A 13,506-nucleotide genomic window follows, 5' to 3' on the forward strand; every position below is an offset into this window, starting at 1 on the left:
CCACCAGAGCAACTTTTTCATTTTTCACATCTCTCTCTCTCTCTCTCTCTCTCTCTCTCTCTCTCTCTCTCTCTCTCTCTCTCACACACACACACACACACACACACACACACAGTCTTGGTCTGTGGGAGTGATTCAGCCCTTGGCCAGTAAACCTTGCTGACCCCTGGTCTACTTCCTACAATAGAAGGGCAACCAATACCTTGTCCTATTCAAGGGACTAGTAGTTAACTTCAGGAAATGGAGAATGACTGTTTATACTGGGGGAAGGAGCTATAATATTGGATCGGGGTGCATAGTATATAACCAAATAAAGAAAGGAAAAGGTAAACTTAAAAAATGTTCTTTTCCTGCAACAGATGAATTAGTGGAAGTAAAAGCATTTGTGCTCCCTGCAACAATTGAAAAAGATACACATGCATTATAGAAGCTGTTCCTTTGGCAATCTGTGCTTCTATTGTGCTCTGACTGGATATCAGATCTGTCACTACCTATCCATACATGCTCCCAGTCACCACATTTCAAGCATTCAACATGAATGCACACTTCAAATTAAAGAAAGAAGAACTACACAATATTATTTGAGATTTATTTGCAGAACAGCAGTCACAGAGATCAGCAGAGTTTAATTAATTAGCATGGCACAGTGATTTCAAATGGGGGAGAAACTCTCACTTTGAAGGTATGTTAAATACAGTTAGGAGACTGATTTATCCGAATAATACTTGCATTTGGTCATTTTTCTTCCAGCTGACCAAGCCAAGGTGCAGCTGCTGGCCTAATTAGAGTTTCACCTGGCTTGCTAGTAGTATATATGAAAAGGATCTTGGGGTCTTAGAGGACCACAAGCTTAACATGAGTCAACAGTCTGATACAGCAGGAAAAAAAGCTAGCGCCATTCAAGGCTGCATCAACAGAAGTATAGTGTTCAAATCAAGGGAAGTAAGAGTACCACTCTATTCTCCCTTGGTCAGACCACGCCTGTGCCACAATTTAAGAAGGATATTGACAAGCTGGATCATGTGGAGAGGAGGGCAACCAAGATGATCAAGGGTATGGAAACCAAGCCTTATGAGAAACGGTTGAAGGAGCTGGGTATGTTCAGCTTAGTAAAGAGGAGACTGAGAGGAGATATGATAGCCATCTTCAAATATCAAGAGCTGTCACATGGAAGATGGAGCAAGCTTGTTTTCTCCTGATCCAGAGAGTAGGACTCAAACCTTCAGGACACAATAAAGGAGATTCCAACCAAACATCATAGATTCTTAGAGCTGGAAGGGACTCCAAGGGTAATCTAATCTAACCTCCTGCAATGCAAGAATCTCACAAAATTATTGTTCCAAGTTTCTGAATATCTCTCTCTGTCTCATAAGACTAGACATAATGGACACCTAACGAAGCCAAATATTGGAAGATTCAGGACAGATAAAGTATTTGTTCACACAGCTCATAGTTAAACTATGGAATGCCCTCCCCCAAGAGGCAGTGCGGCCACCAGCCTGGATGGCTTTAGAAGAGGATCAAACATGTTCATGGAGATGGAGGAGACTCCCAATGGCCACTAGCCATAATGGCCCTGCTCTGTCTCCATGGGTGGAAGCTGTAATAATTCTGAATACCAGTTGCTGGAACCCACAGGAGGGGAGAGGGCTCTTGGGCTTGGGTCCTGGCTTGCCAGTTTCCCACGGGTATCCAAAGTGACCACCATGAAAACAGGGTGCTGGATTAAACCGACCAGTGGCCTTATATTTCCATGTACAGGATGTTTCTGAAAAGGGCCCCTTGTAGACAGCCAAACCGGCAGTATTAGTATGGCACTCAGAAGGATGTTCACTGTCTTCTTAATATTACAGGAGATGCTGTCACAACAACATTTCTGAAGTAGGAGGGGAAACAGGAGTTTGTTCTAATGTTCTAATTAACACTTGCAGCCAACAAACACGGCTGTGCTGCCATTTCAAAGGGAGAGGGTCATCTGTGACGGCATTTATGTTTGGAAAATGCTTGGACTTGGATTGACTTTAGACACCAGTAACCCACTCAACTAACACGGGAATGGCTCATGTATACCATTAATAGCCAACCTTCTCAGGTCCACCAGCAAAGCAGGTTCCACTTTAAATATATTGCATTTGCCTGTCCTCCTTCTCCCTATATTTATTGGCATTATAGGGCCATACCTCGTTCTTCTCTTTCCAGGGTGAGGGGGCAGGGGGTTCCTATGGAAGGCGGCATTCCCATAAGCAGCTTTTATCAACCCTGTGCAATGCGCTCCACTTGTCAGAGTCCACTCTCTCGCTCAATTGTTAAAGGTAGCCCAGCTTCCTTTCTCTGCTATCTCAACATTGTGTTTTCCATCTCTCTCTTCCTGTTAAAATAAACCTCCCTCAAAAACGCTGGTGGCACCACTGACCCCATTTGTGGACCTCGACCCATCAGTTCAAGATAAGTTATGCAAACAATTGATTCCCCAACAGATCAATTGACTACAGAACTGTGGGATCTGTATGGAAGTTCACAGGTCCCTTGGCTATCAGATTGCTTGTTCATTGATTAAAATAGTTTGAATTCAAATATAGGCATGGAAGTGACCTTGCAAATCATCATGTTTGTGTTTTTAAGAGCTCCTGCAAATTGGGAGGGGAGGTAGACAACATAGTGCCCGCCAGATATTTTGTACCACAGCTCCTGTCATCTCTGACCATGCTAGCTAGGTCTGATGGGAGTTGTAATCCAAAACCTCTGGAGGACATCATGTTGGCTACCTCTGCCTTCTGAACCCCAAGAGCAGGACCCGATTTCTTCTGTTCCTCTTCATCTTACATGCCCCACCCCTTTTCAGTGTGATTTTGATTTGCTTTTCTTGCTCATCCTTCCACTTTTACAGCAACACTTTCTGCAGCAAAACAGGCAGCACTTCAGTGAGATAAATAGGGCAAGGAGTACAGCAGCCAGGAGGAAGGCAATGACGTCAAGAGAGTGATACTGGATCCAGTTGAGGTCATGTGCTGCCGGCCTCAAGTGGGGAGCCCCCTTGTGCTTCATCACAAACTCCACCCAATGCACTGCAAGGTCAAGAGGTTCAATGGGCCTGTCCAGGTGGAGAGCTGAGAGACGCTGGATGTTCTCTTTATACCTAAAAGAAAAGAACCTCTTTAGGAAATAAATATTACGGGAAAATAAAACACATAGCATAGAAGCAGATTTCCAAAGCATTTGAAATTAAGTGGGGTTGATACTGTTCTGAGAGACTGGGGACATGGGATGCAAACCCCCTCCCCGTTCCTGTGGGTGCAGATGCACACACTTTGGGATACTCTGCATGCAGCTTATACAGGCCAGAGTTCCAGTGCTTTTAGTAGCTGAACCCTAATTTTTCTCTGGTGGATCTTTCACATAGCTGATCTGTCTCCTACGTGACAGCTGCTGCTGATCACAGGTCCTTGGAGATAAAAATGGAGAATGATGCAGTGTCCAGGAACTTCTGTGGGGCAACTGATGATACTGGTGACCACCAGCAGGTAGCAGTTGGAGGAGGGATGATCTCAGTCAGTGTCTCTTAAACACAGAACGTGGCCCACTGAGGGAAGCAGGAGCTGGGAGGTAGTCAAGAACAGGGCCACTTCCCAATGTGGAGGGAGATGCCCCCTGCCTTCACTGCTGCTTCCTGACAGTTCCTCCAAGGCCGTCCTTGTCCATTCCCTTCAGTTGCCCCACAGTGACTGCGTAAACTGGAAGCAGGATGGTATGAATCAGCACAGGGTATAATAACAAACGGCGGATTTGCTGGCTACCCTTGGCAGAAACAGCATTGCCAAGGAGCAGAGATGGAATATCAGGACAGTGGTTTGTGACGGTTATGATCAACCTGTCTGTGAAGGAACTCCTGGAAACTCCTGCGCATCATGGAGGATTTTGGAGAATACTCCAGGGCACTTGGCTCACCTGGAGCACTGGCGCGGCTTCTTGGCCCTCCCCCCTGCCCCCACTTATTGTCCCCTTGGGGGAGCTAGCACTATGCATTAGAAGATACTCCAAACTCTTGCAGCTGCTCATTGTAGGGAAAGCTTTCTTTTATGGAACGTTGCCATTACTTAACTTTTCTTTGATAATGCTCTGATTAGCTTCTGAGAATGCCATGGTCTGAGAGAAGACATTTTAAAAACCACTACTGCAGAGGACCCAGAGTTCCGATAAAGAATCAAAGCAGTAAAAACAGAGGGGTTGTTTAGAAGAGACTTTCTTCTTCACCTGTCACTAGCAGCTGTGTAGCAACCCCCGCTGATTTCAATGACAAGCAATAGCTCTGCCCCCTTGCAGTACCGAATCACCAAGCAGCCGCTGTGCTGCCCTCAAGCTCCCATTCCACCAGGAAGTCCACCCCCAGCAGCCACCCAACAGACCCCCGTGGCACCCTACAACCCCCCCCCCACGCCCGGGGCAGAATGCTCCCCCCACCCCTGCCTAGCTACACTCCTGGTCACCAGACATTATTTTATTTCCTCTGAATAACCAACAACTGCCAGTGAGAAAGACAACAATGCACTGAGGAAAAGAAGAAAGAAATTTTCCATGGTATATTTCCATGGTATACTTCCTTGCATATTCTGATTTTAAATGTACTTTCGGCCAACCCTAAAATGAGTTTTGTACCGCTCATTTTGTACCACTCATTACTCACTTTTTATCATAAATAACAGCCTTCAGTGCATCAGATAAATCCTTGGAAGTCATTTCCACTACATTCAGAGTCACTCCTGCCCCTCGAGATTCCATCCGCTTTGCATTGTCCATCTGATCTCCAAAAAGCGGCATCAGCACCATTGGTACTGCATTGCAGATTCCCTCATAGACCCCATGGGAGCCAGCATGAGTGATAAAGGCTCTGGCTTTTGGATGAGCTGTTGAGGAAAGAGCAGGAGGTGGAGAAATACCAACAGGTTTATTATTCTGCTAACTACAACGTATCTAGGCCAAGTTTTAAAATTGCATTTTTATGGAAGCAGCCAATTGAAGTTCAAATTAAACAGCTATATGATTAAGCTGATCTCCTTGGACTGTTATGTACAGTCTAGCAAAATGTCTTTCAGAAGGATGGTCCAGAACTGTGGGAGGAGAGAAGTGGCCCCCTTCTAGGCCATCTAGGCCAGGGGTGGGGACTCTCTGTCTGCCAAAGGGTCACCTTCCTTCATGGACAGCCTTCTAGGACTCCAGACCGGTGGTGGGTCCTGCCACTCTCCACCCAGGCAAGGAAGAGGTGCTATCACAGTTCAAGGGCACAGCCCAGGCAGGTAGGGTGCAGAGTAGGGCCAGTGAAGGATGTGGCCTAGGGGGCATGGCCTGTGTTGAGTCCTGAAGGCCAGATAAAGAGGCTTGGGTTCTCCATCCCTGATCCCTCAATTCAATACAAAGGGTGGAGACCCTTTGGCCTGAGAGCCAGAACTGACCCACCAGATTTGGCCCGTGAGGCTGTTTTCTTCAAACCACACCCACCTGCCCCATATTTGACACCACATGTAATGTCAGATGTGGGACACTGAACATCAAGTGATGGGCAGGGAGTCCTGTCCTCTTAGGACCAAGCGTGCACCTGTAGAAAGCAGGATATCAGCTGCCTCCAGTATCCTGTCTAGTTTGGTGCTAAATTCCATTAAAGCCAATGGTATTTGGTCAGTCATTGTTTTCCACAGAACTGAATGCAATTTGCACTCCAGCAAGTGGTTAAGGGTAAGGATGAGCAAATCAGTCAGTTTTGGTTTCTCCCAGTTTCTCATCTTACCAGTCTTATGTTCAGTTCTTCATACCTCTTTGCCAGTTTGCAATTATTATTAGTCATCATGAAAACTCGCCAGTTTTAGTGTGAATTTTTCCTATATAATGGATTCCGGTAGGTTATTTTTACTACTTTCAGCATTTTTATGCATGCCTCACCATAGTATATACATTTTGTACATTACCTGCATTGCGGAATACAGAGCCGTGTGAATTTTGAAGGACGGCTGTGATTCAGTTCACAGATTGTTTTGGATAGCGCGAATGAAGTAAGCTTGCCTTTAAATGCGAACTGAATGAAATTTTCCCCTCACCCCTATTTCATGGCTCACATTTTGGCATCTGTGCCCACTGTCCTTTCAACCATTTCCTTGGTTTTTTTATGCACACTATGAGCATAAAGCGCCAGGCAGGGTTTTCTTTTCCTAGCCCAGCTTTTGCAGCTACAGGGCTTTGCTCTGAGTGTACATGACCAAGAGCAATGTGGGAGCATGTCCATCCAACATCACATTACTTTACACTTTGCTAAACAGCATTTAGATACACTCTCTCATGGTATTGTTAAGAGGCTAATGGCATTGAAGCAGCATTAAGGGCTGGTTATAGACAGCAACGTAATTCCTGCCCCAGACATACCAAGCAGATCATTTTGTGGTAGCCACTTCACAAGCTTTGTGTTCTTTGCAAGATTCGGGGGTGTTTCTCCTGTATATCTCCATAGCACCTTCATGAGGAAGGAAACACATAGATTAGAAAATGTATCTTTACACTTCAAACACTTACAAAAACTTAAAATTGCACTTGAACAAGCATTCTCTCATATCTTTTATGTAAGGTGCAATGCCTCTTTGAAGAGCCCCATTAGTTGGAAAGGTGGGATATCGGTTAACAACAAATAAATAAGGTACTGCCTGTATATAAAAGAATGAAAGTGCACTTCTAGTTTTTACCCATACATAAGTTTAGCTGAAGAATGAAATATCAATAGTTATTATTTTCCCCAGGGGTTGTGAATGCATATTTGTATCCTTTTATTTTGTGTGTGTTTAATTTTTATTTTTATGCAATTGTATTATGTCCTATTTATTTCTTTTTAAACATGTTATTGAATAATATGATTTCAATTAAATAAATAATAAATATTTTTAAAAGAATGGATTAAAAATAACACATTTTTTTTAAAGATTACAGTCCTATTCTTTATCCAAAACTGAATAACATATATCACCTATCCTTAGAGCAGTTCTATTCCCAATTTACTGATGGAGAATTCAGGTCTACTTAACACCCAGTGGCTGTGTTTGGATGATCATATCTCAGCTTCACAGGCTGAGATACGAACAAGCCTTTTGCCCCTGCTTGCAACCCCTTTGCTACTCCCTCCTTAGCCCAAGAAATCAAGCCAAGATTAACCATGGTACCTTATTTCATCCAAACCAGGAAACTATGTGGTCAAACCAGGAAACTATGTGGTCAAACCTTGGTTACAGAATGTAGTTAAGGAACAGAGACCTTAGCTGCAATTCAGATGACATTCTATGCCAAACCTTGGCTTAGCTGCCATGCCAAGCTCAGGTTAAAAAACCAACGAGGAGCAAAGCATGTGTGAGTTCCTCTTTGGGAGCGATCACATAGTTTGCCTTGCCGTGACGTGTGAACCCAGCCAAAGAGTTAGCTAGGGTTTGAATCCAGGTCTTGTGTCTAAATCCAACACATTTCAGTAGATAACAGAGGGAAGATAATTCACTGCAAATGCTTCGCCCTAGGTTAGGCAAATAGAAACAGAAACAAAGAATATTGCGCACGCTCTGTGACTTTTAAAAAATGTAAAAGCTTACAAAAAACCAAAACACAAACCACTCTCAATAATTTATCTCATAAAATAGCATGTAATCATGACCATAAGTCTGTAATGGTCTGAGTCTGCATGGGATCTCAGGCTAGGATAAAGTAATATGGAATTAGTGTCATGATTATCCAGACATTGAAAAATAAGAATTATTTATTCACAATATTTAAAGGGAATACTTTCAAATATTTAAAAGCTTTCCTCAAATATGATCTCGGACACCAAACAGGTTTAAGAATGTCCTGGGAGACAGATTTAGAATGTGACATAACTGAATATACTTGGTTTACCACGTGGAAAAAGCTCCTTTTCATAATATATCAGCTGAATGTACTAGAAGACTCTTGTATATAAATTCATCAGCTTACCCAAGGTGCTGGAGGGGATGTTCAGAAATTGGGTCATACAGCCACCTATGGCGGGGTTGTGTTAGAGTGCAAGAATTTTCAGCAACAGCATTCAGAGAAATGGATAAGATCTTAAGCCGCCACATTATCCTAACATGCCCTTTTATTTTTACCCTTATATTTGAGAGTAATCAAAATTTGCACCATTTGCACAAAGTGCTGATAGTACAGCTGCTTATTGCCGCTAGAATTACCATCACAGTTTGGGGGGGAAATAGATGGGGCCAATCTTTCTGTGTGATATGGCCCTGCTACAAAAACTAACTAATAAGCTGAGAGTCCTTAGGGGCCAAAGAAAGAAGGAAGATTTTGTATTTGTTTAGTTTGACTTCATTTCAGTTGTAAGCAAAGAGAAACATGGCCAAGGACACCCTCAGCCTACAAATGAATATGGCTCAGTGACTCAGGGCGTTTGAATACTTTAATCACTTTCCCTTGGTATAACAGGGTCTACGTTTTGTAATAACCATTATGTCTGTGCTATAAATAGCTCCAGTCACTACCTCCCACACATTCACTTACCTGTAGTTTATTTATTTTGGTTTTATTTTATGTCCGTTTTTGTCTAACAGTGATCTATGATTTTATAAAGAATTTGTATATTTTCATCAGATCCTGTTTGGTAACACTGTATTTTGTAGAATTTTGTAAACCATTTCTTTCCTTTTCTTTTGAAACTTAACAAAAAATTATTTAAAAAATAAATAATAATCCAGGCACTGACAGAGCCTATTTTGATATTACCACGGCAATATGGTTTCTTCCACACCACCGTGATGCCCTCCAGTTGTTCTGAACTACAGCTCCCATCTTCCCTGACCACTGGCCATGCTGGCTGGGGCAGATGGGAACTGTAGTCAAAGGCATCTGGAAGGCACCAGGTTTAGGAAGTCTGACAAAGGGCAACAGGATGGAGGCCGCTAAAGCTGCTATTTCTTACTCCCAAGAAGGGTGAGGCAAGTTTGGGAAATCCATTTATTATTGACTCCTTTCACTTCTTAGCACCGAAGGAGCTGTATTCTCAGAGGAATGAGGAAAGAAGTCTCATGTTGTGGTAGCAAAAAAATGCAGAGAAGGCAAACTGTCACCAGTTTCTGGACTGGTAATTGATTAGCTGACATGGCTATACTACAATCTATCATCACTAAAACTTTTTCCAATAGATGTCTCTAGCCTCTGGATTTGAGGTGGTGTGCGTGGATAATCTTTTAGCCCACCCTCCCCAACTTAAAGAAACAAGACCTAGTTCCTATGATCTGAAATTTAGTTGCAGAATGTTGGTTATGAAGATCAGCAGGGTTTTCTGCATTGTTCCACTTGCGGCTGCTGTACAATTAGGGGAACCCGCCGAGGGCTCAACTCTGGCAGCTTTATCTGGAATGCAGCCAAACGTGACAACTGTCAGGGAACTATTCACATCTTGTTCCCCTGTTGTCTTCTTGCAGCAATAGCAGATGTAGCTTTTGAGTAGGGTCTGAGCCAGCAGCTGGCATCTAAATTACCATGGCAATATTTCTAAAGAGCTGTATGTGAACAGCTTCCCAGTTCATGCTGTGTCAAGCTGCAAGATCGCTTGTTGGACTGAGGCAAAGGGTTGTGTGTCAACTTCAGCTTCGGAGCCACTTTTAAAGCAGACAGCAACACATGCATAATGAACCAAAATATTTAACATCCTACGTGAATACCATTTTTCCTTCTTACCGTCTGAGGTATTGTTCCAAACGCTTCAGCAATCTCCATAGCTTTTTTCATTGGAATTTCAGAAACCATTGAACCCAAGGAAAACACCACAATGCCATGTTCGCCAGAACTGTTTACCATGGCTTCAAATTCCTAGGCAAAACAAACAAACTTTTGGTCAGCATTCTGTGTCACGTGGGAATATTTTCATCTCTCCCAAAAAGCTAAAAGAAAAAGTAACCTTTGCTGGGTAAGAGTGTGTGTGTGCAAACACTAGACCATTTCTAGGACCAGATCTGTTGGGGGGGGGGGCAGTGTCGGATCCAGAACAAATCCTTCTGTGTAGGCTCTCTTGTTGCCCCCATCTCTCCTCTGCCCTCCCCAGCAGGGACTCTTCCTCTCCCCTCCACTTACTTTTGCTGTTGTTGTTTTGCCACTACTGTAATAGTGGCAGCCTCTCCTCTTCCTCCTCCTCCTCCTCCTCCTCCTCTCTTCCCTGCCCTGGCTTACATTTTTCTTTTGCCCCTGAGAAGAATTGTCCTAGACCAGCCTAATGGTCTACCTGCCCTCACATTCAGTCTTAGACATTGGTCAGGATATTGAATTTCAGGAATCTCTGTAACAACATATCATATTCGTTCATTCATTTAGGATATTTCTAAATTGCTCTTCATCCCGGAAGTCATCACAGAGCAGGTTACAACAGAAAACACAAATGCAATAAGTACAACAACCAATAAAAATTAATAATAATAATAATAATAATAATAATAATAATAATAATAATCATGCACAATAAAGTTTTCCACATCAGCAAAGCAAGTTAGCAGGGTGACATAAATATGATATAATAAGGCGGTTCACTAAACTCAGCTAAGGTATTAGGCATTAGGATTTATAAGCCCAGGGCCTCTGTGCATATTATTTTAAATCTGCTGCTTGGTAATTGCATTGTGCCTCTTGATTCCAATATTAAGTCTCCCTTCCAAGTACTAACCAGGCCTGACCCTGCTTAGCTTCCGAGACCAGACAAGATCGGGCGTGTTCAGGGTAGTATGGCTGCAGACATTCTGATATTATGTCAAAAGGGAAATGGCACCATGCTATTAACTTTTCCAATCTACTGAAATATCTTAGTCCTAATCCCTTTCTCAGCCTCCATTTTTAAACTTTTGAACTGTCTCAGTAAGGGTGAGTGGAGAGGTGAATTCCAACCTGAGTTAGTGGATTTTCCTTTGCACAGTTTATACCCCCAATGAAGACCATGTTGGGCATGATAGGCCTGGGATATTCAAAAACAAAGTCATAGCGCAGAAGCCAAATTGATGCTTGACTATAAAGGTCTGTTACTGTCATATCTTGGTGCAGGAATTCCTTGTTCAGTGTTCCATAGGGTGAATAAAGAAAAGAGCATATCATGAATTCCAGCGAGCCGATTAAAAAATTCTTCACTCTCTGTTTAAAGTTCATGTGATCTGTATTGCCCGAGAAAAATTTTGGGACATAAGAATGTGGGTTTGGACACTGTGTTGCCACAAAGTCTAAACCACATGGAATTCCCCGCAAGTAGTAAACAGAAGGAAGGGATAAATACTCAGCCAAGATCTGCCCACATGGAAACACTGGATCCATAACTACAACGTTGAATTTGGTTTCTTTAAGGTAAGAAATCAGCTCTTTGTTGTATAAAAGCTGCTTGCAATTATTATATAGAAGCATTGTAATATTTCTTATTCTTGAAAATGTCCCAGTCATTCTTTCCAGGAAAGGCTGACGTGCAAAAACCCTGTGACCAAGCTTTTGGAATTCTGCTTTCAAGTATTCCTTTGAGTAAGGCACGGCAAATGTTTTCAATGTATAATGTACAGATGACTTTATCCATAAGTTCGTCTCAGGAGCAACGACAACTACTTGGTGTCCTCTCTGCTGAAGATGTTCCAAAACTGGATGGATACTGAGCCAGTGACTGCCATCATGGGGTATTACCAACACCTTTCCTCCTTCCGTAAGGCTCCAGAAAAAGAGAGTAAGCAAAACACGAATGCCTTGACGCATAGAAATCTTCTTGCTGGTTGCATTGTGGCATAATTCTAACCCAAAATGAAATGAATGTAAAAAAACCATGGCGAACAGCACAGGAAACCAAGCCTCTTGTGAGCCTTTAGCCCTATCTTCTTCTGCAAATATTTATTTTCTGTGACACATTTATTAAGGCTGTGTGGAATGTCTAAATCTTGGTCAAAGGTCGGTTTTGCAAAACCTGGATTGGGTGATAAGGAGTCTGCAGGCTAGCCTGTTGCATAAGCGTCTCTACTACCACTTCTGTACTCAGCCAGTGACTTCCATCCTGTGGCAGCACCAACAGCTTCTCACTTCCAGCACAACGCCACAAACAGAACCAAAAGGCAAGGCCAGCAGCAGCTGGATGAGACCTTGAATTCACCCTTCCTGCCATGGAATCAAGGCGCCCTGAACTCGCTATACGCTTTGTGTGCCTAATGTATGAAAGCAGATGTTGCAGAATAAAACACTGGGGCAGCCCACAGGATCACAGATTCTAAGCATCAAGTAAATGTTTAATTTGTTGCCTCTGCTGAACCTCTTGTCAGGACAAATAGCCTACACAGGGGTACCTCGGGTTAAGTACTTAATTCGTTCTAGAGGTGAGTTCTTAACCTGAAACTGTTCTTAACCTGAAGCACCACTTTAGCTAATGGGGCCTCTACTGAAGCACTATTTCTGGGTTAGTGGAGTCTGTAATCTGAAGCGTATGTAACCTGAAGCATATGTAACCCGAGGTACTACTGTATATCCAATTATAAGAGCAATGTCAACTGAGTTGATGTTTTAAATGGTTAAATGGCTCAGGACCACAGTACCTCAAGGACCGTCTATCTCAGTATGAACCGACTCAGATCCTGCAACCATCCTCTGAGGCCCTTCTTGGTGTGCCTCCTCCACGAGAGACCAGGAGGGTGGCAACATGAGAATGGGCCTTTTCTGTAGTGGTTCCCTGTTTGTGGAATGTCATCTGGTGCCTTCATTATACATTTTTAGGGGCCAGGCAAAAACATTCTTTATCAACGAGGACTTTGGCTAATTAACAGTCTACGTCCTTTTGTGGAATCAGGTTTATTGGTTTCTTTGGGTTTTGTTCTTGTTTTGTTATGTGTTTTGTGGTATCATTCTGTATTTTTATGCTGTGAACCCCCATGAAGTCTTCAGAAAAAGGGTGGTATACACATTGAATAAATAAAATAAAACAAAATAAAATAAACCCCCAAAACCCTTTAGCCAGCAAATAAAACTATTAATTTTTAAATTAAAATACAGTACAGTGGTACCTCGGGTTACATACGCTTCAGGTTACATACGCTTCAGGTTACAGACTCCGCTAACCCAGAAACAGTGCTTCAGGTTAAGAACTTTGCTTCAGGATGAGAACAGAAATCGTGCTCCGGCGGCACGGCGGCAGCAGGAGGCCCCATTAGGCAAAGTGGTGCTTCAGGTTAAGTACAGTTTCAGGTTAAGTACGGACCTCCGGAACGAATTAAGTACTTAACCTGAGGTACCACTGTACTCAAACTAAAAAAATACTAAGAATAAGCAGTACATTCCAGGGATCACTTGGGAAATACTCAAACAAAGGACTGCTCCACACAGGAGTTTACTGTCAATTTTCTGTTAGTCATGTGTATTAGCAGAGTTTTTTGCAATCTCCATTTGACATAATTCTGAGCAAAAAGCCAGCACCATCTCCCCAATTTCCATTTAATCTAGATTTCCCACTTCCTAAAT

The 13,506-nt window shown here is 42.8% G+C and overlaps 1 protein-coding gene across 5 annotated transcripts in view; it reads right to left on the reverse strand.

Annotated features, from left to right (window-relative positions):
• Positions 1-575: 575 nt before the first annotated feature.
• Positions 576-13,506, reverse strand: part of LOC309379253 (UDP-glucuronosyltransferase 1A6-like) — a 35,509-nt gene continuing 22,578 nt past the window's right edge. For 4 of the 5 annotated variants that reach the window (XM_081928266.1, XM_081928263.1, XM_081928265.1 and 1 more), the window contains exons 2-5: positions 9,730-9,861; positions 6,409-6,496; positions 4,682-4,901; positions 576-3,136 (exon numbers count right to left, since the gene is read on the reverse strand). In XM_081928266.1, coding sequence (XP_081784392.1) covers positions 2,839-3,136; positions 4,682-4,901; positions 6,409-6,496; positions 9,730-9,861 — 738 coding nt within the window. In that variant the 3' untranslated portion in view covers positions 576-2,838. Of the gene's footprint in view, positions 3,137-4,681; positions 4,902-6,408; positions 6,497-9,729; positions 9,862-10,923; positions 12,096-13,506 lie in introns of those variants that run through there. The other variant, XM_081928262.1, reaches the window with a different exon arrangement.

This window comes from Podarcis melisellensis, assembly GCF_964234715.1.
Source record: "Podarcis melisellensis genome assembly, chromosome: 1".
Lineage (NCBI taxonomy): Eukaryota > Metazoa > Chordata > Lepidosauria > Squamata > Lacertidae > Podarcis > Podarcis melisellensis.